At 53.2% G+C, this 24,722-nt stretch overlaps 1 protein-coding gene and 2 long non-coding RNA genes across 9 annotated transcripts; 1 reads left to right on the plus strand and 2 right to left on the minus strand.

The window, feature by feature from the left end:
* Positions 1-203: 203 nt before the first annotated feature.
* On the minus strand, positions 204-1,112 carry LOC131825313 (uncharacterized). The gene is made up of 2 exons (XR_009351198.1): positions 660-1,112; positions 204-455 (listed from the first exon to the last, which is right to left on the minus strand). It is a non-coding gene; the product is annotated as an uncharacterized LOC131825313 (long non-coding RNA).
* Positions 1,113-1,116: 4 nt separating this feature from the next.
* On the plus strand, positions 1,117-2,822 carry LOC131825314 (uncharacterized). Its single transcript, XR_009351199.1, has 2 exons — positions 1,117-1,391; positions 2,050-2,822. It is a non-coding gene; the product is annotated as an uncharacterized LOC131825314 (long non-coding RNA).
* Positions 2,823-12,569: 9,747 nt separating this feature from the next.
* On the minus strand, positions 12,570-23,747 carry CFAP298 (cilia and flagella associated protein 298). Of its 7 annotated transcripts, none has more exons than XM_059164593.1 (8): positions 22,757-23,747; positions 20,208-20,324; positions 18,893-19,012; positions 18,591-18,658; positions 15,109-15,267; positions 13,962-14,093; positions 13,201-13,296; positions 12,570-12,893 (listed from the first exon to the last, which is right to left on the minus strand). In XM_059164593.1, the coding sequence occupies exons 1-8, from the start codon at positions 22,893-22,895 to the stop codon at positions 12,783-12,785; spliced, it is 942 nt and encodes a 313-aa protein (XP_059020576.1). In that variant the 5' UTR covers positions 22,896-23,747; the 3' UTR covers positions 12,570-12,782. The 7 variants fall into 7 exon arrangements, with proteins under 7 accessions (XP_059020576.1, XP_059020574.1, XP_059020579.1 ...); XM_059164591.1 differs by having other exon boundaries at positions 20,208-20,375; positions 22,757-23,552; XM_059164596.1 differs by lacking the exon at positions 22,757-23,747 and adding an exon at positions 22,580-22,600 and having other exon boundaries at positions 20,208-20,375.
* Positions 23,748-24,722: the final 975 nt, after the last annotated feature.

Here is a 24,722-nt window from a genome sequence, read left to right on the forward strand (position 1 = left end):
TTCCCACCAGATGAGGAGCTTGAACCGAACTGTGAAGTCAGGGGGAGCCCAAGAGATGCCCCCGACACGTGGGGCTCATGGCGGGATGTAGACAGAACTGCAGTGGAGAGAAATGATGGCGGCTGTCCACTCTGGAGACCACGACATACAATAAGACCCAAGTTGCCTTCTCAGTCACCCAAAACAAATGATACTTAGTACAGTTTTCAGTGACTGATGTGCTTTATTACCATTCTTTAAACATTGGCATTTGAGTGACAGTAGATCCAGAGTGAGTATAATATTTGATTACGGGAGCCCTTTGAGGGGTGCCTGGAGATCCCAGGTGATTGAGCATCTGACTCTTGATTTTGGCTCAGGTCGATCTCAGGGTCGTGGAATCGAGCCCCATGTCAGGCTCCGTGCTGGGCGTGGAGCCTGCTTAAGATTCTCTCTCTCCCTCTGTCCTCAGGCACCTGTATGGGGAATGTCTTTGGTTGGGATCCCTAGAAGCAGAATCTCAGAAACCCCCGCCTCCGTCCCTCTCCCTCTCTTAAAAAATAGAGGGGCCCCTTGAGACTTCTATGCTTCTCCACTGCTGGTCCCCTGCCTTGATGCAGCCCAGGGAGGGACACCCAGGGGAGCCCAGCAGATAAGCTGGTGTGAGATGGAAGCCTCACCTCTGACCCCAGTTTGATCACTTCTGGGGGAGCTACTCCTCTGGAGTAGGTGGTTCTCCAAATCCAAGGACCCCCGGGTCGGCCCAGAACAGGCTTCTGTCCCCTCCGATGTCGCTCAGCTCACACATATTCTTGAGAGTCAGCTGGTCTCCAGGGATCGAATGTCTGTCACTGAGACAAAATCCTGAGACACTGCGTAACGGGGCTGTGTTTGTATCCAAGGAAGTGCTACATTTCCCACAGCTTTATATAAACGTCCTCTCATTAGAACAGCCCAGAACGCATCTGCATCTGCGTTCACAGGCTGTGAGCGCTGCTTTGAGATTCTAAACTTAGCAGCATCTTCTCTCCTTGGTTCCCCAAATATGGGTTCAGACAGAGGCTGTGCTCTGGGAGGCAGAATGTCTAGTCACTGGGTGCCAGGCTTCCCTCCCCGCCCCCAGCAGTGTGACCAGGAGGGGGGGTGTGGGCGGGGCCGTGGGGCAGGGCTCAGGTCCCGCTGTGGGGAATGGCATCCAAGAAGCGTCCCCCCCCCCAATGCCAGGGGAGGGACAGGTGTGCAGGCATCCCCCCACAAATCCCGTCCTGAGGGAGAGGATGTGCCCTTCAGCACTGGGCAGAGGCAGGGAGCAGATCTGAGGCCCACGATCTCGCCGGGACCCCCCAGAGCGCCACTGTTCTCCAGCGGCCTGCACCTTCCTATACTTTTCTTCCATCCTCTTGCCTCAAAAGGTAGGCTTTAAGACGACGAGGGGGCAGTGAGGCCATTGGATCAGGAGACAACGACCACTGAGGAGCTTGTGACTCAGTTCCCCGGAGGAGGGGACACCCAGGCGCCACGCAGGGCCACTCGGGAAGCAGAGGGGCTGGGCAGGAGGCAGAGGAAGTCAGAGGAAAGGCAGGCAAGAGCCTTCACCATGGTTTAGCAGGAAGGTATGGGGGTGAGGGGGCAGGCAGTCTGCGGGCTGGTTTGGGGAACTTGAGCAGGTACCAATGTATAGGGCTGTCCCCGGGCATGGTTAGGACAGGGGACAAGTGGCCTGGAGTGTCAGAAGCCAGTAAAGGAGGCAGTTGGGGCGTGAGCTCTGGACTGGCTGGTTTGCCTAGAAAAGGTGGGCTCCCAGCTGTGTTGTTGGCTCTCTCTGGGAATCGGCTCCTCCTGGCAGGGCCCCTCCCTCTGTGGTGGGCGAGGCCCACATGTCAAAGTGTCAGAAACGCAGGGAGGCACCAAATTTCGATTTTGACCGGGTCAGATCTGGATCCAGTGCTCCTTCCTTCCACGGAGGCAGCAATCACGGTTTTGCACACCTGCTGTCCGTGGACCTCGGGTGTTGGATAAGAGACCGTGTTCCATGCTATCACTGCCCCTACTGGTTTGTCTTGCTTCAAGACCAGCACCCTCGGCAGCCCGGAGGTTGGGGACGGCAAGCGTGAAGATGTCCGATGTCTGTGCCCCCTCTCCTCCTTACCAGCAGAACTCCAGTTTCGTCCAAGGTGGCGGTTTTCCCGGCTGAAACACTGACCCCTCCGCCCTCCTTCCCAGCTGACGTGCATGAAGCAATCGGTCCCCAACGATGAGACTCGAAGGAAAGTCGCCCGGGGGGTGGTAGGAGGGGCACACACCAGGGGCGCCCACGCTGTGGCCTCTTGCCTTTTCTCTCTCCTCCGTCCTTCTGCCGGAGACACAAGTGCGGTCCTCCAAGGCACAACAGCCATCTTGCACCACGAAGGAGACAGCTCCAGGCCACTGGTGGCGGCGATGGCGCGGGAAAGCCAGGAGGAGCCTGGGTCCGCGGTGGGTCATGCTGTCCTAGCGGACGAAGTGGGCAATGCTGTTAGACCCATTGCACAGAGCAGCAAACTGAGGCTTGTCAGGTTAATAAACTACCCAAGATCTTGCAGATCTTAGATGACAGAGCCTGCTGCGGGCTGAACTGTGCGCTCTCCGAATTCAGACATGGAAACCCCCGCCCTCCTAGTACCTTTGACTGGGAGCGCGTTTGGAAATAAGATCAAATGAGGTCGCTGGGGTGGGCCGGTCTCCTCAGCCCATCAGTACCCCGTGCTGTGGTTGGACAAGCCCTCGTGGCTCGGACTACGATTGCAAGATGTCTTTGGGCAGCGCTCATCGGAAAACTTGGAAATAAAGGTTTATTGCTTACAGGACCTGGAATTTTCACATCGCCCCTGGGGACCACGCAGTGAGGTCTCAGGGAGAGAGCAAGTGAGCGAGGTCGAGCACAGGCCTGGGGATCTGCTTTTAGTGGGGGTGAGGGGAGAGGCTGGGGTTTTGAGAGTTCATTCTCTATGGGTGATTATAAGAGCGGGAATTTAAATATATACATGTATTATATAAATATATATTATGTAAATATGTAATATTTAAAAATATATTTACATAGAGTATAAGTATAAATATAAAATGCAAGAGTGGGAATTTAAAGGGTGGAAAGAGAAAAAAACCAAGAGGCGCCAATGGTCAGTCATCTACATCCACCCAGATCTCGAAAGCAAAGGAGGCCAGCGGGTGGGAAGGGGGCTCTGGAGCTCGTCCGCGGCCCCCGGGTGTGTACGGAGAGGCCCCTTGGAAGTAGGCGTCTCCGTGATCAAGTCGTAAGTCCGGCATTTGCGATGCAAACAGGAGAAAGCCCTGGTGCTGAGGGCGGGGCTCTAACCCAACGGGACCCTCATCCTTGTCAGCACAGGAAGGGACCCCAGGGATGGGTGAACAGGGAGGGAAGGTGGCCAGGGGCGAGCCAGTGAGAGAGGCCGCAGGGGGAACCCCTCAGCCGACACCTGGATCTCGGACCCTGGGCCTCCAGAACCGTTGAGAACGTAAATGTTGAAGCCCCTGCCTCGGTGCCATTTTGTTATGGCCGCTGGAGCCGGTGACCCTGGCGTCCCAATTCACGCTCTGATCTGAAGCCGTGCTCAGGTGGTCCCCGCCGCCACCCGGCTTCTTGGGTTTCCTGCCATCTGTGCCCCGGGCTCCTCTGCAACCCCCTGGTCGGAGAGGGGAGGGGATGTGTGTCCCCCCACCTGCTGTGGCCCTTGGCTGGGGTGGAAACCACCTTGGTCTTCCCTCAAGAGATCTGTGGGGTTTTGACTCCCCTTGAGCTACTCAAGTGAGGCCCCCCCTGCTTCCTTGTCTGAACTTAACTCCTCAACCACATCCTTCAAATCCAACCTTGCCAAGAACAGAACCATCCCAGGGGTGTTTCTGGAAGCATATCTATGATGCCAGAGAAACGTGGCAGGATGCAAATCCTCTGGATGTAGGGGTTTGCGGTTTACAGTGAGTTTACAGTGAGCATCAATAGGAAGTTGAATTTTGTCAAATGTCTTCTTAGAGTTTGTGGCCATGATCATGTGATTTCTCTCCCAGTTTCCCATGTCTGGAAATAAAACCCATTTGGCCATGATATCTTTGACATGCTCGGGGATTCGTTTTTGCTTCTTTTTTACTCAAAAATGTTTGCATCCATATTTATGGGTGACAGACGACGGTCTTTGTCAGTTCTGCTATCATATTATATTAGCTCCACAGAAGTAACTCAGAAGCTCTCCTTCCTTTTCTGGGTTCTGGGGTGGCTCATGAAGTTTTGTGATTCACTGGTCTTTAAAGTTTTCCTAGCGTCCCTTGGTGATTTTTGTGTGTGCAGATTTTGAGTTTTCTGTCTTTGTTCTATGAAAGTTCTCTGCATATACATTCTATCTCGGCTTGGGTTGATTTTGGTACACTTTACTTTCCTAGAAGTGTATCCATCCTATCCAAGTTTTTAGATTGATTTGCTTAAACTAGTGCAAAATATTATCTTTTGGGGGGCGAGGCTACATTCAAAGCAACCTCAGTCAGTCCCCTGACTCCATGTGCAAAGCCGAGCACGTGCCCCACAGGGCGGTGCCCCTTTGCACACCTGATGACTCCTGGCCTCGAGCTCTGGCTCAACCACTCACAAGGCTTCAGTCTCAAGTTTGAGCCTTGACCATTGCGACAAGGGGAGATGCTCGGGGCCCAGGGGCGGGAAATGCGAAGATAAAAGGAAATGTCATCAGGTCAACGTCCAACAGAACAAACCTCCCACAGCCAGGCCTGAACTAGCAGCAAGGGAATCGCCGTGAACACGGGAGCGGGCAGAAGTGACCTGTCATCTCGTTTTCAAAAATTCTTCTGTTTAATTATTTTTCTCTTGTCACTTTCTTACTTTATGTATGGGGAGGGGGGTGTTATATTTTTTATTTATTTATTTTTAGTTATGTCAGCTAATAGTTTTCTAGTTTTGTTGATTTTTCAAATTATCAGTTTTAATGATTTAGCATTCTTTTTCAACTCATTACATTTCTGCTTTGACCTCCATTAATTCCTGCCTTCTGCTTTCTTTGTTTACTTTGTCGATCTTCTGGTAGTTCTTTATTTAGATGTTTAATTGATTGACTTTTATGTTTATGGTTTCTGATATTTAGTGCTAGACATTCTTCTAGATCCTATTGTAGTGCAATCACAGAAGTTCTGTTCTGTTCCTCTTTCATATCATTATTTTCTAGAAACTGTACAGCTTTGGAATATCTCTTTTCTCCCAAGAGAGTAGCTTAATGTATGTGTTTGATTTCCAGGAAGAAGGGCCTATCAGTGGGTGGGATGTTAGTGTGAATTTCTAGTTTGTTTGCACTATGATCAGAGAATATTGTTTGTAGTATTTATATTTTGGGTATTTTTTTTTTTGATGTTTTCTTTGTGATTCTTCTATGTGCAAAGCTGCTAACTTTTTTTTAAAAGATTTTATTTATTGATTTGAGAGAGACAGCACACGAGCAGGGGCAGGAGCAAACAGATTTTGCTGTTTGCAGAGGGAGAGGGACAAACAGACTTTGCATTGAGCACAGAGCCTGACATGGGGCTCGATCCCCTGACCCCGAGATCATGACCTGAGCAGAAATCAAAAGCCGGATGCTTAACCAACTGAGCCACCCAGGTGGCCCTGTTAAAACTTTTTTTTATAAAAAAAAGTTACAGATGAAGTGAAGTGATCACTGAGAATTTCTTTAGAAGACTTCAGTGTGGGCCACTGGGAGGACTGAGTGCAAAGCACTGATTCGCAAAGCTCTGAGTTTTTGGAGTTGAGTGGGGGGTACTTGATAGTTCACCATGGTTTTTTGTTTTTTGTTTTTTTGTTTTTTTGTACTTTCCCAATAAATTTCAATTTTCATGATAAAAAAATATAATACCCTCTCCCTGAAGGATGGTTTTTTGGTAAAGACTTTATTTATTTATTTGACAGAGAGAGACACAGCGAGAGAGGGAACACAAGCAGGGGTAGGGGCAGAGGGAGAAGCAGACTCCCTGCCAAGCAGGTGCCCAATGTGGGCCTTGATCCCAGGAGGGCAAGGCTGTGGGGTCTAACAGGCGACTATGCCCAGATGCGTGGTCAGTGAGGGGCCTTAGGAAGACAGGACCGGAACTCAGCGGGAGGGAGGGGTGGTCTAAAGGCACAATTATCATGCAGCACGTTGAACGTTGCAGGGTCCAAAGGGGGCTCCAGGGCCCCAGACTTTCTCAGGTGGAGGGTGCCCCATCCTGCAGTGGGGAGATACATTCCTGGGGTTGGGGTGGGGTGGGGGCTACACACCCAGCTCCAGACGCCCCACCAGAAGCTTCCCAGGGACACTTCTCTTTTCCTTTACCTGCCAGGTTTGTACAAAGTCTGCTTGCTCTTCTATTTGGTAGAATTTCTGTGGCCCTTTTGAGACCCACAAAACCGTGCAGAAGAGGAAGAATGTGCGTGCCACACTGGGAGCCGTGCTGGGTGGCGCGGCTTCAGTATGATGCTGCTTGTCCTCTTAAAAACGTCGATGATCTCTTAGGGTGTGCTCTGTGTTGGAGCAGAATTTCCCCGACTCTGCCCATGGTTCCCCTCCTAACATGAACTTCGGATCGTGTGACTGCCTCCCCAGTCAAGAAGCCTTTGCGAGTGGCCTTCTCTGAGGAAGTCCACAGGCCCCAAGTCAGGCTGTAACAGTGGCACACACACTGGGCCATAAACGTCTGGCCCTCCGTGAGGCCCAGAGCCTGACCGGGATCTCCATCCTGCAACGGGAAATCCCACGTTCAGCCAGAGTGTGTGGAAGCAGGTGCACCCCTCAGGCAAAACCAGCCCCCAATCGGTGCTGACCCTTAGAGCCTTGTCACTGACCGTGAGGCACAAACGTGTTAAGAATTAGCATCCCCGTCCCCTGACTCCCGGCCCAGTGCTCCCTGTATCCATGAGGGTAAAGGCAAAGCCGCGCTCAGATGAAGAGAGAAGGCACTGTCCCTCCGTGTGTCCTCACTGACATCATCTTTAGGAAGTGTCGCGATACTTGCCTCTGGGGGGTGGGGGGAGCACTAAAATCCGACTAAAACAGTGCCTTGCCTCCCAAGCTCCTGCCCTGCTACTGTGATGAGCAGCAGTCCAAGCGGGGGATGGTGTGGCCCCGGGCAGGGACATCCCGGAGTAGAGACAGAAGCCATGTCTCAGCCTCACTTGGGCCGAGGAAGTGAGGGGACAATTGGAAAGTTGTGTTATGTAACCGATGCTTCAACTGAGAAAAATATGATACATTGCAAATATTTAAATCTATCATTTAAAAAAATTTTTTTCTATACTGCCTTTGTTAACTGTGGTATGTGAGACACATTTGAATTTTGGCTCCCAAGGGAAAACCCGCAGGCTGGCTGTCAGCCTCACGGATATTACCTTCTCAGGTTGCTGTGAGAGCGAGAGCCTGGGCTAAATGTGGGGTTCCCTGGAAGGGGTTTTGGTGACAATAACTTTCTTCTTTTGGAAAAAGAGCAGCCTCTCCTTTAAAGAAATGCTCCCTACCTGAAGATTTTTTAAATAGGCTCCACACCCAATGTGGGGCTCGAACTCACAACCCTGAGATCAAGCATCGCATGTTCTATTGACTGAGCCAGCCAGGCCCCCCACCTTACTTGAAGATTTTACTTTAAAAAAAAAAAAATAGGGACGCCTGGGTGGCTCAGTTGGTTAAGCAGCTGCCTTCGGCTCAGGTCATGATCCCAGCGTCCTGGGATCGAGTCCCACATCAGGCTCCTTGCTCGGCGGGAAACCTGCTTCTCCCTCTGCCTCTGCCTGCCATTCTGTCTGCCTGTGCTCGCTCTCTCCCCTCTCTCTCTCTGATAAATAAATAAAATCTTTAAAAAAAAAAAAATATATATATATATATATATATATATATATATAAAATTTAAAGTTTTACAAATCCCGAACATGTTAGCATTCTAATAGTGTTTTTTGATTTTATAAATTATATAAAATCAACCTTATTTAGTATTTAAATTTATATTTTAACCGTGGCAGTACATTCTGAGGCATTCCCCGAAATGTAGTCCACTTTGAAAGAAAGAAAAGATGCCTGACACCTCAGTCTAGGTTTCTAAGTGTTTCTGCAGGGACAGGGATACACACGCTCTGAAATGCTCTGTTTTTTCCAAACACGATGCTTTAAGCCGGGTAGCTTTCCTGTCCTTCTCTATCTCAGCTCAGGGCGAATCTTCCCGTGTAGACAGCTTAGGTGAAATTTTCACAGGCCAAATCAGCTTTGCTAATTGTCAGTTCGTGACATTGCTTTTCTACCTATGTTCGCCAATAGGGGCCAGGGGCGTTCCTATAGCATAAAGCTATTAATATCCTATATTCAATAATGTAAATCTTATTTACTTCTCCAGGCAAAATCAAGAGCTATCCCACTCAGAAACTCTCATCAGTTCAATGTAAATTGCCTCTAGAAACGCCCAGAGTTTTCCAGCCTGGACACAGTTGCCAGAAAAGGTGGACATCTGCTCCTGTGAGCTGAGTTCATTTTGTGAAGGTCTAGTAGTTAAACTCAAAGCAGCCCTCCGGTTTGCAGTTTTGCTTTGCATATCAATGCCTTTGATTGTTTTATCTTCCTCTCTTTTATTTTACAACATAAGTGATTTAGTCATACCACAGCATTTGGAGGGAAAGGAGCTGAGGGTACTCTGTATTTTGCAAATTTGTCGCTAAACCCACAGTTGCTCTGAGCCTGTGGGATCCATTCCAGCACAATGCAAATGGGATAACAAGACATGAGAACCCACAAGAATAATGCCGCTATTGTGTCTGCCCACTGTGTGTGGGGGACGTGGGGGGTGGTGGACGTTGGGGGGCCGCAGGCAGGCAGGGAGGGGGAAAGAGGCCCGTGGGCGTGTATCAGACCGTAGTCCTGTCATCAGTGTCTCATACTTAGCTTGGCCTTATTTCTGAATAACCTTATAGACGAAGGGACAGAAGGAAGGGCACTGGGGTGTCCTCACGTTCATCAGCCTTACGATGGTGGCTGCCAGGGTGCCCGGAGCCTGGGGACCTCTCCGTGAGCCAAGGGAAAACAGTAGGACGCGTTAGGGACTGTGGGCTGCTGTGCCACGCATACTCAGGGAAGGTGTAAGGGGAAAACAGTGGCCCAGCTGTGGGTTTGCAGCCGCCGAGCAACATCACCACCCAACGCAGCCAACTATGGGATCCGGGATTTGGGTTGGTTTTTTGGCACTTTTACCCCATGCATTTCAGGATGATCCTGCCTCGTGGTGGAAACGGGAACACAAATGAGCCTGTTGTTTTCTTGGTCTGAATGTATAGCATTCCAACTGTTCAAAATAAGGATGGGCCAGGACCCAGCCCGTGGGGCTCTGTTTATCCCCTGGCTTCTGAATCTGTCCATGCTGCTGTGACCCGAATTCTGTGCGCTGGCTTCCAGCCGGGACACAACCCCAGGCTTTCCCTTTCATCGTGTGGGGCAGTGGTTTTCAGAGAGCAGTCAAGCTTCTGCTTTGCTGAAAGCATCTCTGGGGTGGGCTTGGGCACCTGTCCCCTTCAGCGGCACGTGAACCAGAGCAGTCTCAGGACCCACAGGCCCCTTGCTGTTGGCCGAGGGCATGAAAATAATTGCAGGCTGCCCTGTGCCCGCTCTGTAGGGCACCTCAACGAGGCTTACTGGCCGGTGCTTGAGTAGCCACATCAGGTGTAAATGGACGCCTGCCTCTAGAGCCAACGCAGACTCTGGGGCAAGCGGGTGGGGCTTCAGATGATTCATCTTGGGCAAATGAACCTTTCTGGGCCTCGGTTTCCTTATTTGTGAAACGACAACAATCCTAGTTTCTTCCTAACGGGGCTGTTGCAAGGTGTACGTGAGAAAACATGAGGAAAGCGCTTAGCGTGGCCCTCTGGGAGATAGTAGGCACCAAGGCGGGCCACCATCACTGTGACATCTCGTGCTGAACTTCTCCCAGGAGTCCCACCGTCTCCTTGAACGTGGGCCAGGAGGGCGTTCCGCAGCAAGGAGGGGCGACTCCAGGTCTCGTGGCGGTCAGAGCAGGGTGGGGTGGTGTCTGAGGCTTCCCAGGAGAGTTCCACGGTGGGCGGCGCCGCGGCGCTCCAAGCTCGTGGCTGTTCATTTCAGGCTTAATGGCACATTCTTTGCGGGGCAGTTGCCAAGGAACGAGGTAATCCGGTGACAGAAATACTGCCCGGGGTTTCAGTTTGCTAGTCCAAAGGGTTTTAGGTGGTGTCAAATTTTATTACTAGCATTCCTGGTCTCCATGAAATAACCATGTGAGAACACAGGTTCCGTGAAAGAACAAAACTACGGGCCCAGACTAGCGCCGCACAGACAATAGACACTTCGTCTCCTTTTAATAGCGATCCAAAGATGGGTTAAAAGAACAAGAAGGTAGCAGCAAGATCATGTTCATAGGCTGGTCTGTAACCTCCCATGGGCCCAGGTGCCTTGGCGATGAACGGATTCCTGAGCAAGTCCGGGGATGGCCCCTTGGCTCCACCCTCACGAGCGATGTGACCGAGGATGACTCAGGTCGCTGTCTCAGACCCCCACCAGCCTCCTCAGTGGGAGACGTGCAGGGAGTGCAGCCACAGCCACAGTGGGCACAAGCGCGGGCACCAGTGACTGCCAGCCCTCTTTCCTCAGGGGCGGCTGCGAAGGGGCAGCTTGGAGCAGAGAAAGCCTGGGGGTCCTGAAGCAGAAAGGGCAGAGGATTGTTCTTTTTACGTGAGTACAGAGGTGGCGTGTGACGTAGAAATCTAGTGATTTTTCTAAGATTTTATTTTTTAAATTACTTATTTATTCGACAGAGAAAGAGAGAGGGAGAACAAGCAGGGGGAGCAACAGAGGGAGAAGGAGAAGCAGGCTCTCTGCTGTGCAGGGAGCCCAGTGTGGGGCTGGAGCCCAGGACCCCGGGATCATGACCCCAGCCAAAGGCTTAACCGACTGAGCCACCCAGTTGTCCCAAATCTGGTGATTTCTATACTGAAAAGTGAGCGACCCTCTGGCTCCTAACTTTGGATTATGGAAAGCCACAGAGTAATTCTCGTGGCCACTAAAGCATTTATGCCCATAAGAGTTCCGAAGGAAACAGAAACAGTTGTTCTTAAAAAGACCTTCTGTGACAGTGTGGCTGATAACATTGTTTGCAAGTCTGGCTCGGATGCGACGCACAGAAACTATACATCGTCAAAGGCAGGACGCGCCTCGAATAAAATCATGGGATCTTATTGCAAACTTCACATCAAGCACAAACACTCTTCATGGAAACGTTTAAAATTATAATCCAAAAGGAAATTAGATGCAGATTTGATTTTACAAAACCTGTCAATCAAGCAGAAGTGTAAGGCGCCCTCCAGACGTGCGGTGGGGAGGGGGGGGGTCGGCTGCAGACAGCTCTCGGGAACAGCAGGAAGCCGGGGAGCCTGCTGGGGGCGGGAGGGGGTGGGCAGCAGCTCCGTGAAACTGGAGATGGTGGGAAGGAGAGGAGGCTGAAGGTTTTGGGAGAATCTGCGTGCAATGTTCGAGGTCCTTTCTGCACTGGAGAGGCAGGTCTCTGTCACGGATGGAATCCTCCCCAGGGGGAGGGCAGCGTCTTGGCTAATCTTGCTGCTGGAGGTGGGCAGAGGGGGCAGAGGCCGGCCCTGCGCCCCGGGGAAGCCTGCCCCTCGGCGGGTAGAGCGCGCGCGCGCGCGCGCACACACACACACACACACACACACACACACACACACCCCGCTTGCTGCCAGAGTTCCCCCATCGCGGCTACAGGGGGAAGAGGTGTGGGGGGCACTGGAGGGCCCGAGCCGGGCGAGCCCCCCTCACTCGGCTCTACCTCAGGCCGGCTCGCCGCAGGTCCTCCAGCGCGGGGGACCGCACTGCACAGACCAACAGCCAGGCAGGCCAGGATTTCTAGGCCACTCTGGCTGCCCAGGCAGTCCGGGAGAGGAGCGGGGCTCAGGTGCCAGGGTCTGTGGGGGTGAGGGGGCGGGGTTTCAAACCCAAGCTGTCCTAGAAGACCGGTCAGGATGGCCGGTGGCCCCCGAGCCCGACGCCGTCGTCAGCCTGGGGGGCAGCCGAGCACCCGGAGAGCTGCAGGCTGAGCCCACAGGGGACAACCGTGTGCGACCAGCGCCTGCATTCGTTTCCAGGAAGAGCCCAGAAATGACAGGACTGGTTCCCCTGCCAGGCTAGACGGGCTTGCGAGCCGGCTTCCAGCACGGGTGTGGCCTGCACACCCAGAAAGCAAGGCCAGGCAGGCGTCGGCGAGGAGGCGGACTTTACCTGGACGCGGGGGAGGGAGGGGTGCGTGGGGGCTGCGGTCCCCCGCGGGGCGGCCTCCAGCGGCCTCTAGCGGCCAAGCTGCGCGGCGCACGCAGGGCTCCTGGGGAGCAGGGGCACTTCTGTTCCCTCTGGACCTCAGCCCCCGTGAGAACAGAAAACAAAGAAATTCGGAAGAAACAAATGTCTGTCATTCATTCCATCGTTAGTGCTCAGTCAAAGAAAAATTTCAGATACTAAATACTGTTTTGAAATAGAAATAATTTAGGCCGATTCTTCTGAGGATGTATTTATTAAGTTCTCAGACCCTGAATAATTTTTCTTTTAAACATTCAAATGGAAAGAAAAACTAGGAAAACTAGAAATTCAACATCTTTCACAGAAGGCTGCAGGCCCCCCTATATTACTATTATTCTTTTAAATTTGTATGATTTGCGTACTGAAAGGCGAGCTAGTACTTCCGACAGCACTGGTGGCCGGCGAACTTCATCTTGGCCTCCACTTGATGTCTTTTACTCCGTGGAAATGTCTCTTCAAAGCGGTGTTATCTGCCCACGGAGAATTTAAGCAGGAGTCATCATCGTTTTCTTCCAATTTCTGGAAACAAACATGTTTTACTCAGGAAGGCATTCCTGGAAAGTGTTTTTGCAACATCAACAGACCGAAGAAAGAACCCGTGTCCAAACTCCCACTCCCCGCCTCCCCAGGAGGATGCTTCCAGAGGAGGATGCAGGTGGATGTCCCACAGGGTCCCCGTGGCCCAGGAGAGGCGGGAGCTCCAGCAAGACCCCCTCCCCACATCCTACAGAGCTCGCCACCCCCCAGAACTGCCCTGAGCACTTGGGGGCCAGGGGGTGAACACCCCTGACCCAGCTCTGCGGAAAACCTTCCGTGGACCCGCTACCTTGAGCTCCTCCTGTCTTCTGTGATAGTACAGCATCAGCTGTTTCTGCTCCTCACTGCTGATCACTGGTTCCCGGGCTGGAGCGCCTTGTCCCCTCTGAAAGACGCGGGAGGAGCAGACTGTGGATGACAGCCTCCTTTGCCCACAGCTACGCAGGTGACCCATTTTGATCACCACAGGAAGGCCTGGACTCCAGCAGCCCCTCACCTGGGGCCCCCATGGGGACCCGAGGCAAGAGGCCGGGCAGTGCCATCTGTCATGGCCATTCCCCCGTCAGCCACTGCAGGTCCAGTGGGGCAGGGGAGGGACACTGCTCCCCCAAATCACAGAGAAATGGCTGTGACAGAGCACACGACCCGAGCACCTTACGGACACACAGTTCTACACTACCCACACCCGTACAGGCCTCGGACACATCCTCCTGTTTAGAGTAGCAGTACTTGGAAAACTTGAGATCTGTGCTCTAGGCTGTATTTTTCACTTCAAGAAACATTTTTAGTTACTTGTAGCCCATTTCTAAAGTTGAAATCAACATGGCATATCCACCCCCCCCCCCCCAGAATAAACTCCAGATGGTGGCAATCAGTCCACTTTCTCTGCCAGGTTTTGCTGGTGCATAAAGGGGACAGTTTTCCTTTAAGCCTGGGCCACTGGCATTGAAGTACTGGCAGCAAGGATGTTAGGTCAGGTTTACTCTAAATTTTTATTGGTTGGAAAATAATTAACAAAAACTCGAGACATGTTAAAGCCAAAGTACTTACTTGCTGAATCTTGACGATGATTTTGGTTTTTTCGTTCTTGCCCACGTAGTCAGAAAGCGTCTTTGTTCTCCTCAGCTCCTTGGCTGCCCACCACAGTTGCGCCTCTGATTCTTCGATGACACTCAGTCCTGCCTGCGGCCACGGTCAAACCAGCTCTAAGTCTGCTGGGACGCGGCCCCCAGTGTGTGATCCCACCCCGGTGCGCGGAACCTGGCAGGTGCCCACGCCCCCCCAGCAGAGTGGGGCAGGTTCCGTGTGGGGCCACCCTCCATCTCCCCAACTCCTCTCCCCCCAACAGGAGGAAACCAAACCCTCCAACAAGTCAAAGACCTTGCTCATTTTTTTTTTTAAGAATCAAAGAGAGAGAGCGGGAGGGAGAGAGAATCCCAAGCAGGCCCCATGTGGATCCTGACCTGGGGCTTGATCTCAGGACACTGAGGATCGTGACCTGTGCCAAAATCAAGAGTCGGACACTAACCAATGCGTCAGCCAGGCGCTCCAGCCTGGCTAACTTGAATGCCTTCCCTGATAGTTTTAACTCATGCCCCGACTCAGCTGACTTCTTGCTCTGGGGAAGCAGAGAGCGCCTGATCTCCTCTGCACCTTCTCTAGAAGGTCCTTCGCAGATGGAACTGCAGGACCCTGCCGGCAAAGAGCGCTGGAATCCTGCTGGGGTTTACGTACAGGCGTAATGAGGCTGTGTGTCTGCTTCCGCACAGCCCACCTGCTGAAGACGGCTCAGAGCCACACACGCTGCCCAACAGCGTAAGGAATCAGGGAGAAAAGCACGGGAAAATGGAACATAAAGGCAAGAAAATAACATGAAGCAAAAGGTAAGGCTAGAACGCAAAATGCCATGCAAAGGGACCAATACATTTTGGGTAGAAACAGGGACAAACTGGGTTTCTGGCTTCCCAGTGGCCAAAGAAAACGGAAGGTTTTCAGTTGCTCCTGACAGGCAGCCGCACACCTGTCCCGCCTGCCCTCCCCCAGGAGCGCTACTCTGGGGTCCCTCTCTCAGCTCAGGACTCTGCCCTGAAGCTCGGGAAGCACAGGGCCAGCCCACGCATGGAGCAAAATGCTAGGTCCAGAGGCGGAGGGTCAAATCCGACGTGACCCACCTTAAAGAATGCCCAGAGCTGCATACCTGGGTTCCAGACAAATCTTCCTTATTTTCAAACTCCATCCGGATGGGATCGTAGGGCGGCAGCCCCATGGGATAAACAATCATCACGGCCCCTCGAAGCTGGTCCAAGGCGTCTTTCACCATCTCCAGGGTAACGCAGACTCCAGCTTCCACCTGTTTCTGAAAAGGCCAAGGACAGGCATCACTATTTACAACGGGGCTAATCCATTCCGGGCTCTCGTACAAGACTCTCGCCAGCTGCTGCCAGAGCAACAGAAAGGACCCAAACTGGGGCGCCTGGGTGGCTCAGTGGGTTAAAGCCTCTGCCTTCAGCTCAGGTCATGATCCCAGGGTCCTGGGATCGAGCCCCAAATCAGGCTCTCTGCAGGGCAGGAAGCCTGTTTCCCCCTCTCTCTCTTCACCTGCCTCTCTGCCTGCTTTTGATCTCTGTCAAATAAATAAATAAAATCTTAAAAAAAAAAAAAAAAGGACTCAAACAGCACTTGCTACCAAAGCCACTGTCTACTCCTGGGGCGTCTGTGCATCGCTCCCCCCCCACCAACAGCAGGCAGACCATGAGCGGGGCTGCGGACACTGGGCAGCACCCACCACAGGGATCAGAAAACACCTGGGGTGGGGTGGGAGGCGGCCCGGTGGGTGGGTGACAGGGTGGAGACAGAAACAGGGAGGAGCACGGGGGGAGGAGTGATACACAGAGGAATACATCTGTTTGTCCTGGTCCTGGCACAGCACTTCAAAATCCCCAGAATTTCCTGAGCGGTAAGAATGTCTGTTGTTATTCATGAGCCCCTCTGGACTGCACCCGAGTTTATGCTGACGAGATGACCCACGTGGGACCTCGTGTCCGTGTCCGGGGAGGGGCTGGCCACCCCAGGGAGACCAAACTGGGATTACAGGGTTGGCACTTCCAGAGCCCACTCCCACCATCACCCCCAGGGCGAGGCCGGGGCCGGAGAGGAGTTAAATCATGTGGCCAGACATCTCATCATTCATTCATGCTCAAGAAATTCGGGGTAGACGTCCGCTGTGGGGGAAGGAAACAAGCGGGGTCCTGAGAAACCCAGAGCACCTCGGCTTCGGGAAGGTTCCTGGGAGGGAAAGGCCGGCGTGCCGAGCGGGTGAAGCTGCGGAGAACTGATGTCCGGGGAAGGAAAGAGGCCCGAGGGCAGCAGCAGGGTGGACGCAGCCCACGGGAGGGGAGAGACTGGGCACTTCCCCCGTCTTGGGTTTCCAGAAGGGGGATCCAGACAAGCTGCAGTGGGGTAATAGCAGAAATGCGAGAGCTCAGGGGATGGGAGTCTGCAGGGAAGGACCAGGGAGGAAAAGAAAACAGAGAAGTGAGGGCTCCTGGCCCACAGCCCCGAGTCTCCGCCAGGCAGGAAGCGAAGCTGCCCACGGAGAGGGAGAGGGGACAGGACACGGGCCATTCGGAGCCTCAGAGCCCGGGGCCTGCTGCCCATGGAGAGCCGCCGTGGCCCAAGGGGGTGAGGTGGTGAGGAAAGTTGGGTTCGGGGGACCCCATGGCAGGGCTGGGGCCAAGGGGCAGGGCAGGACACATCGCAGCTCACATCTGAGCTGGGACCGTTCTGGGTGAGTGCGTTACACTGTCACCGAGTGGGAGATGAGTAAGATGGAAGATCCTTGCTTCTGAGAAAATCCAGCGTCCTGTGGCGTGGACGCCCCGGCCCCAGAGAGGGGTGAGGTGTGGCCTGAGGGAGGCAGGAGGACCGTCCGCTGGGCGCCGGACTGAAACTCTCCAAAGCTAGGCTCTCCTCTGTGAAACGGAGGGGACAGTCCTGCCTCACCGACTCCGGGGCTCATGGACTGCTTCCTGACCCACATCTCCGTTAAACTCATCAGGCCTTCCCGTGAGAGACACATGCCGGAGGAACGGTGAGGGGAGCGCTCAGATACGGGGGGGTCCAGGGAGGGAAGGCTTCTGCTGGGAGCGTGTCACCCGCGCCACCAATGCTAACTGGCGGGGTGCCAGAGTCCTTTTCTGTAAAAGCTCCTCCAAAGGCCAAGGGCGGTGAACCCTGGCCAGGGCACATGGAAGGGGACAGAGCAACCTCCATGTGACCAACCTCCTGCCACGGGACTCGAACCCTCCCCCGTGGCCCCGTAGTGTGCGGACCCACAGGGCTAACTGCCCCCACAGGGCAGGGCCTGGTGCGAGACAGTGACGTGCACTGCAGGTCTGGCGGCGTGGAAAGGGCCCTGGGCGAGAAGTTGGGCTGCTGCTCGGGGCCTCTGCAACTGGGGCCCGTCGCTGCAGAAGGGGCCCGGAAGGCGGCGGACGCTCTCGCTAAGCCGGGAGAGAACTACACAAACTCATGCACAGGCAGAGGGAAGGGGGAAAAACCGCCCAGAACACCATGTGGGGAGGGAAGGGTGCAGGACCGGGCCCAGGCAACGGTTTTCCTAACTCGTCCTGATCGGTGCTAGTTTGACGAGGTGTTAATCATTATTATCATTAGCAATACTTAGAAAAAAAAAATTCTGGGGTCAAATGCATTTTCCAAACGCGGGACTGAACCAAAGCCTTCCTTGTAAGACTTCACAGAGCCTTGGTTGTATTGACAGGCACAGAAGGTAGTCTTTCCTGAAACACTTAAAAAGCATGAGTTAGGGGCGCATGGGTGGCTCAGTGGGTTAAAGCCTCTGCCTTAGGCTCAGGTCAGGATCCCAGGGTCCACATCGGGCTCTCTGCTCAGCGGGGAACCTGCTTCCTCCTCTCTCTCTGCCTGCCTCTGCCTACTCGTGATCTCTGTCTGTCAAATAAATAAATAAAATCTTAAAAAAAAAAAAAAAGGATGAGTTTGGAGCTTGCAGAATCTGGGACATGGGTTCAGAAGCGGCGGTTTTGCCCAGGGTCTCAAACCCCAACCCCCCAAACTGTGAACTTCATCTGTAAAGGCCTGGGCGGGGGGCGGGGGGGCGGGTGTGTGTGTGTGTGTGTGCAAGGATGGGAGCTGCCAATGCGTGAACAGCACAACTGACCGAAAACCCAACTCTTCCAACAGCCTGAATCCTCCTCCTCCAGACTCACGGTATCTGCCAACAGGAGGACGTCGGCTTCTCCGTCCAGGCAAGTTTTTGTATTGTCACCAGGATCCACAGAAAAGTAACTCCTATCCGCACGTACTAGGGCAATCAAACATCCAGAGAGCTAAGGCAGGGCCACAGCGCTTCTGTTTCTCTTTGCTAAGCTCCGGAAGCATCCCGCAGGCGCCGGCTCCCGGCTGTCCTACACCCGCCGCCCTGCACTCGGCGTCTGCCGTCTGCCCAGTGCAAGCCAGGAGGACACTGTCACCTTTACGGAAAGGAAAAGCGAGCCCCCCCCCCCCCCCCAGCCTGCTGCTCTCCCTGGACTCTGGGAGGCTAACAAAGAAGAAAAGGCCCGTCCGCCGAGAACTCTGGAAGCCAGACGTGGAGCTGGTATTCCCAACAACAGGCTTTAGGGCAGCATTTCCAAAGCTAACCTTCGATATTATCGCTTTGGCCTCTTCTACAGTCTTCTTTAAAACTTGCTTCATTTTCTCATTCGGAGCTATGAAAATAAAACAGGGAAGAAGGAGAGAGATGGCCATCTTTAAAACTGTTCTCCCACGGGGTAACCCCTCCCTGGCTGAGTCGGGGAGCTGGGAGACCAGAGAAGGACCCGCACGGAACTTGGGCCAGGGGCGCCGGAGAGCTGGCTGGGAGAAGGCACGGAAGACTCTCTCACAGCTTAATTTCTTAATGAAGAAAAGTAGAGATTAGACGATGAAAATGCTAGGGGCACCTGGGTGGCTCAGTGGGTTAAGCCTCTGCCTTCGGATCCGGTCATGATCCCAGGGTCCTGGGATCGAGCCCCACATGGGGCTCTCTGCGCAGCAGGGAGCCTGCCTCCTCCTCTCTCTCTCTCAAAAAAAAGAAAAGAAAAGAAAATGCTAGATGCATAAAGCTGTGTTAGAACAGAAAGGGCTAATTTAAGACAAGGCCGGTTGAAAGACCAATCATGAACCATGAACCGGTTCTTATGAGATACTATTATTTTTCTCATTGGTGTAGTTCCTTTTAAAAAGCAAAGAATCTCTCCAAACTAACAATGAGTCTATGTACGAAAAGATGTAGAAGACAGTCAGCCATTTTCCAGGCTAAAACTCAATGGAGATAATACTAAAAATTCCTATTATCTTCAGTATTTTTTTACAAAATTTTTTTGAGCCTGTAAAGTCCTCGTAGGGAGGGGCGCCTGGGTGGCTTAGTGGGTTAAAGCCTCTGCTTTCAGCTCAGGTCATGATCCCAGGGTCCTAGGATCGAACCCTGCATTGGGCTCTCTGCTCAGTGGGGAGCCTGCTTCCTTCTCTCTCTCTCTGCCTGCCTCTCTGCCTGTCATCTCTGTCAAATAAATAAATAAAATCTTTAAAAAAAAAAAAGTCCCCGTAGGGACACTTTTGTATTTCTTTGGCCCCTAACAGTGTTTCAGGGGCACAGCAATACTTAGGTGTTTGTTTAATTAGAGTCTTTTAAGTGGAGCTTTTCCTGCAAGTTCAAAGAGACCAGCTCCCAGAGCGGGGCAGCAACTTTTCTCCTTGCAATTCCACCCGATTGCGCCTTCGCTACAGGGGGACACTTTCGAATGCTCTGACATGCTCTGAGCTGCGGGCTCTGCTCTACGCCGCGGAGAGGCATGCCCTCCATGAGAACAGAGACCCGTGGACCGACACTGACTTCCTTCTTTCTCATGGAATCTCAGTACCTGCAAACCATAGCAGAACAGAACCTTCGATGCTTTGCAAAGATTCCCCTGCAAATCATGAGGCTGAACCACATGAAACTGCCAATAGTCACCATCTGTTACCCACAAATACGGCAGCTTCAGGTAGTTCAGCTCCCAGATTTAAGAGCAGCAGCATTGGAGGCAGAATCAGCAGCCGATGCATCCGTCTGCTCGCTGCCCAGCTCACTCCGGATCTGCCGCAAGGACTGAGGTGTACAATGCAGCATTTCATCGGTTTGTCCAAAAAGCTGAGGCCTGTGTTTTCACGGAAAGGGCCTCTTACACACTTGCTGCTGTACTCAGGCATGCACACAGAAGATACAAGCTGGATTACCTTGCCCGTTCCTTCGGCCAATATCATCCTTTTTAAATACTGAGCCCCCGCTGGGTACACACTTCTCGCCCCACTCGTCCCTCAACTTCAGTTCTTCAATCTGGTCGTCGGTCAGTCCTTGCATATTGGGAGGGAGAAATATGCCATGTTCTGCTAATTCTTCCATTTCTTCAAAATAAGAGAGAGTTAGACAACATGTATCACGATCACCATTACAACGCTTTCTACCCACATTGAAATGTAAGCTCCCTAGAGCTTAGGGATCTTGCCCGTTGGGTCCCTATTTTATTCACCGAACACTTAGAAGTCACTTGCTTTGTGCCAGGCCTGCCCTTGACCTTTGACAAATGATCACAGACATGCCCTACGTTAACAGCAGCACGGAGAATTTAGGGGCTCACTGTGGTCACCGGCAGCAGCGCTGGACTTCCCTGCTCTGACCCTCGGCTGTGTTGTACTTCCTGGCCCTCAGGAGGCACAAATTCAAATTCACTGATACTCTGAACACATATCCACAGGGAGCGTTACAATTTCCAAGTGTGCTCACATGGATTATTTAATTTCACCTTGTGAGGTAGGTCAGAGAAGCAACATCCTCATCTTCCCTCATGCACAGCTAGCTCTAGCATCTGAGGCTTTCATGGCCTTGCGTTCTTAAATACCCGCTTCATAAATAATTTAGGTAACCGATCAGTGGGGAGGAAGTGAGGCAATGCACACCCTTCCCAAGGGACAGAGATGGAAAGAGACTGGTTTTCTAGTATCATGTCCCTATTCAAAAGCAGGGCTTTATATATTTCCTATCCCACATATATTTACTCTGCATAAGCCACGTTTTAGCCTTGCAAAATTGCTTGCCCTTCCTTCCTTCCTCTAGAAAAGTACACAGATCTAGGTCTTCCCACAGCACTGTAGGAAGACACTAGACGGCCTGTAATAGCACGATACTACAAAACAAAGGCTGTAACTTCATGGGGTCTTTGCTGCCTCTCCCCCCACCAGACTCAAACTATCTGGGGGCAGGGGCTGGTCTCAGTCATCCCTGTCTCCTGAAAGCATAGCACCTGGGCCTGCCTGGACCAGTTCAGTGGGGGCTGGAGTCACTGACATGACTATTAACATCTGGCACCACGTTTTCAACTGGTAATTTTATTATAGAAAATGAAACTGGGAGTCCCTTTTCTCCCCAAGTGCTTTAATTAAAAAAAAAAAAAAAAAAAAAGTAATATTGACCTTGTTTTAAAATCAATAAATTTTACTAAGGAACTTTATGTCTATCTCACAAAGGTAGAAACCATAAGCCTTAAGGAGTTCTCCATGGCACAAAAATCACATCATATAGTTACAGAGACACTCAGTAACATTCTGGACCACATCTGGAGTACGCTCACGTCCTAACGTGGTAGCTACTAGCTGCACTTGACTCTTTATATTTAAATTAAAATGAAATTCAATTAGGGGCGCCAGGGTGGCTGGGTCGGTTGGGCCTCTGCCTTCAGCTCAGGTCGTGATCCCGGGAGCTCCCTGCTCAGCGGGGAGTCTGCTTCTCCCTCTCCCTTTGCCCCTCCCCCTGCTCATGCACGCTCTCTCTCTCTCTCAGATAAATAAATAAAATATTTTAAGAAATATATATGTAATTAGAAACACAGATCCTGGGTCGTGTTCCGCTAGTGGGTGCCTTGCTGGACACACAAATAGGGAACACGTCCCTCCCGGCGAAAAGCCCCCGGACAGCGCCGCTCTCGATCTCAGGGTTGTGAGTTCAAGCTCGGGTCTTGATCTCAGGGTTGTGAGTTCAAGCCCCGCAACGATCGTTGACAAAAGCGACCAAACGCCGTAATACGAGGAGAAGGCTCTTGTTTCCTGGCGAAGGGCAGGAAGGGCCAGACCCTCAGCCGGTCTTCCCACGCCCGGGGCCCCGTCGTTAAGTCAGGTGCTTACCCCCTTGAAATGAATTCACCTTTTGGTTATTTTAAAGTAGGCTCCACGCCCAATGCGGAGCCCAAATGCGGGGCTTGAACTCACAACCCTGAGATCAAGACCCGAGCTGAGATCCAGTGGGACGCTTAACCGAGACACCCAGGCTCCCCCGAATTCCCTTCTGAAAAGGGCCGGGCCGTCTCGCCCCTCCCGCCGCACCACCGCGCCGCACCTGCTCCGCGGCCCGGAGTGGCGCGCCCGCGGGTCATCCCCTCTCCGGGCCTATTTCACTCCCGGCCCCGCGGCGCCGCGCCCGGCCCCCGGCCTCGCCCGCCCGCCCGCCGGCACCCGGCGTCTGCGCTCGCCCCGCTGGCTCTTCAGGCACCTCCGGGGGACCCCGGCGTCCCCCCTCCAAGCGCGCCGGCCGCACGTCTAAGCACAACGTAGCAGACCTGCCCCGCACCCCCAGGCCAGCCGGCCCGAGCAAGGCTCGCGGCTCCCGACGCACGTCCCCAGCGCAGAGGACCCGCGCCTCCCCCCCCCGCCCGGGCCCGCCCCGGCCCGCCCCGGCCCGCCCCGGCTCGGGCTCCACGGTCCGGGCCGCAGACTCGCGCGCCGCCGGGCCTCACCTGAGCAGACGCGCTGCACCTTGAGCCGCGCGTTGTAGACCCGGGCCACCCGCACCGTGAGCTCCTCCAGCTCCGTGCTCCCCGGCGCCTGGAGCAGGAACTGGCTCTCGTCGCCCCGTTTCACGTGCAGAAGAACCATGGCGGCCGCGGAGACCCCGCCGAGGCGGCGAGGAGGCCCCGGAGGCCTTAAGCCGCAGGCGAGCGGCGACCGCGCACGAACCGCTGCTAGGAGACGGAACTCGCGGCTCGGGCTCCAGCGGTACCGGGACCGGGGTGGGGAGGGCACTCGCTCCCGGAAGTGGCTGTTGCCAGGAGCAACAAAGAAACACACGGGCCTCCGGCTCTAGTCGGAAGCGTAAGGTGGTTAAGCCGCAGTGCGCGAGTCCAGGCAATGTGTTCCCGGAAGCAGGTGCTGCGGGGCAACGATCCACGCAGTGGGAGAGGGCCGCGGTCCAGGCCGGCACCCCGCAGCGGAGGGGGGAGGGCAAAAGGGGGGTGGGGACTAGCCGAGCCCCGCCCCCGGAAGTGCCTGTTGTCTGGGCAACCGCCCCCACAGAAGCCAAGCCGCCGGAGGGGGGCGCGAAACGCCCCGCGACTCGCCGGGGCCCGGGGTTCCACCCGAGGAGATGGGTGGTGGGAGGAGGCTGCTAGGTCGGGACTGGGTGGGGTGGTGGGCAGGTCCAGAACCGGAGCCGCGCAGCAGGAGCCCACGGCCGCTCCGAGTCTCCGCGGGGTTTCCGCCGTCCGCGGTCACCACTTCCGGAAGTCCTGCCCGCTGTTTCCGGTCTGCAGAAGTTCCGGGCGGTGAGCGCGGGGTGCTGGGTCTGAGCGTCGCGGGGCGGGCGAGAGCGGCCGCGGCGCTGTGTGCGGGCTGATTCGGAGTCGGTATCCGGGGAGGCTCAAGCGGCTGCCGCCGGAGCGACTGTCCCCAAACTATCCAGCGACCCACCGCCCAGCAGATGCTTACTGAGCAGGCGCTGTTTCTTCCCTCCCTGCTGGCCAGAAGTTCATCCCTCGTTTATCCTGAATACATTCTGCATTCATGGAGCCAGCGACTGCTTCAGACTTGGCCGATGGTGCCTTGCGAGAACCATTTATCCACAGACTCCTGTATTTCAGGGTCTCTGGGTATAATTTTTAATATTAAAAGTGTGCAAAACTCATGTACTGGCCATCCACTTTTGTTTAAATATGTAGTTTGTTGGTCATTTGGTAGAAGATCTGCCAAATTTCCACAGATCAAGCCCTTGAAGTACCTTTAATCTTTGTCAGCACTGATTTTTGCCTTTGTAGTCCTGCTAAACTTTATTCTTTTATTATATTCCTGTCGGTGGTTTCTTGTTTTTGTTTTTTTCTGCTCATAGAGGCCATGTCTCACAATTTTGGGTGTAGCTTTTTCTCAGTGTGTTTCTGGTGGTCATAAATTGTTCCAAAATCTCGTCTTGCCACCACGGAACTGGGTTCTGAATTTTCAGACAAAACGTGAGATTTGTGTGCTCTTGTGCCGTTTGGCAACTTTCCTCTCAATATTTTAGGTACTGTTGCATTTCTAGGGTGAAGGGTATCTTGGACCATTTGTATCTAATGAAGCAATCCATTAGTGATGACTGCTGAGGGCTAGATAATTAATAGGTCGTTCATGAGTGCTGCTAGATACCAGGCAGCCAGGGAAGAAAAGAACACATTTTTAGTGTATTGAAAAAAGTTTTTTTAAAGCCCTAATACATTAAAGATACAGTTAAAGTTCCTACATATCGCTCTCTGATTCCATTCTCTTCTTCCCCTTCTCTACAGGTAAATACTACCCTGAGTTTCTCATTCCCATTGGCTATTTTTCTACCATCAACATATGTATGGCTCACTAAAGAACAGAGTTTTATATAATAAGTTTTATATAAATGGTTCATAGTGTGTTATTTGATAACTTGCCATTGGTTCCATAATGATTTACTAATTTTTTATTCTA

This window comes from Mustela lutreola, chromosome 2, assembly GCF_030435805.1.
Source record: "Mustela lutreola isolate mMusLut2 chromosome 2, mMusLut2.pri, whole genome shotgun sequence".
In the NCBI taxonomy this organism is placed as follows: domain Eukaryota; kingdom Metazoa; phylum Chordata; class Mammalia; order Carnivora; family Mustelidae; genus Mustela; species Mustela lutreola.

Bases quoted from the DNA above. Each gene is read 5' to 3' on its own strand.
- CFAP298 (XM_059164591.1), bottom strand. From the start codon at position 22,895: ATGGTTCTTCTGCACGTGAAACGGGGCGACGAGAGCCAGTTCCTGCTC. The intron at 19,013-20,207 runs GTAATCCAGCTT...CTTTTTTTTGAG, and splicing joins TGGCCGAAGGAACGGGCAAG to AGAGAGAGAGGAGGAGGCAG. The intron at 13,297-13,961 runs GTAAGTACTTTG...CGCGTCTTTCAG, and splicing joins TCATCGTCAAGATTCAGCAA to AGGGGACAAGGCGCTCCAGC.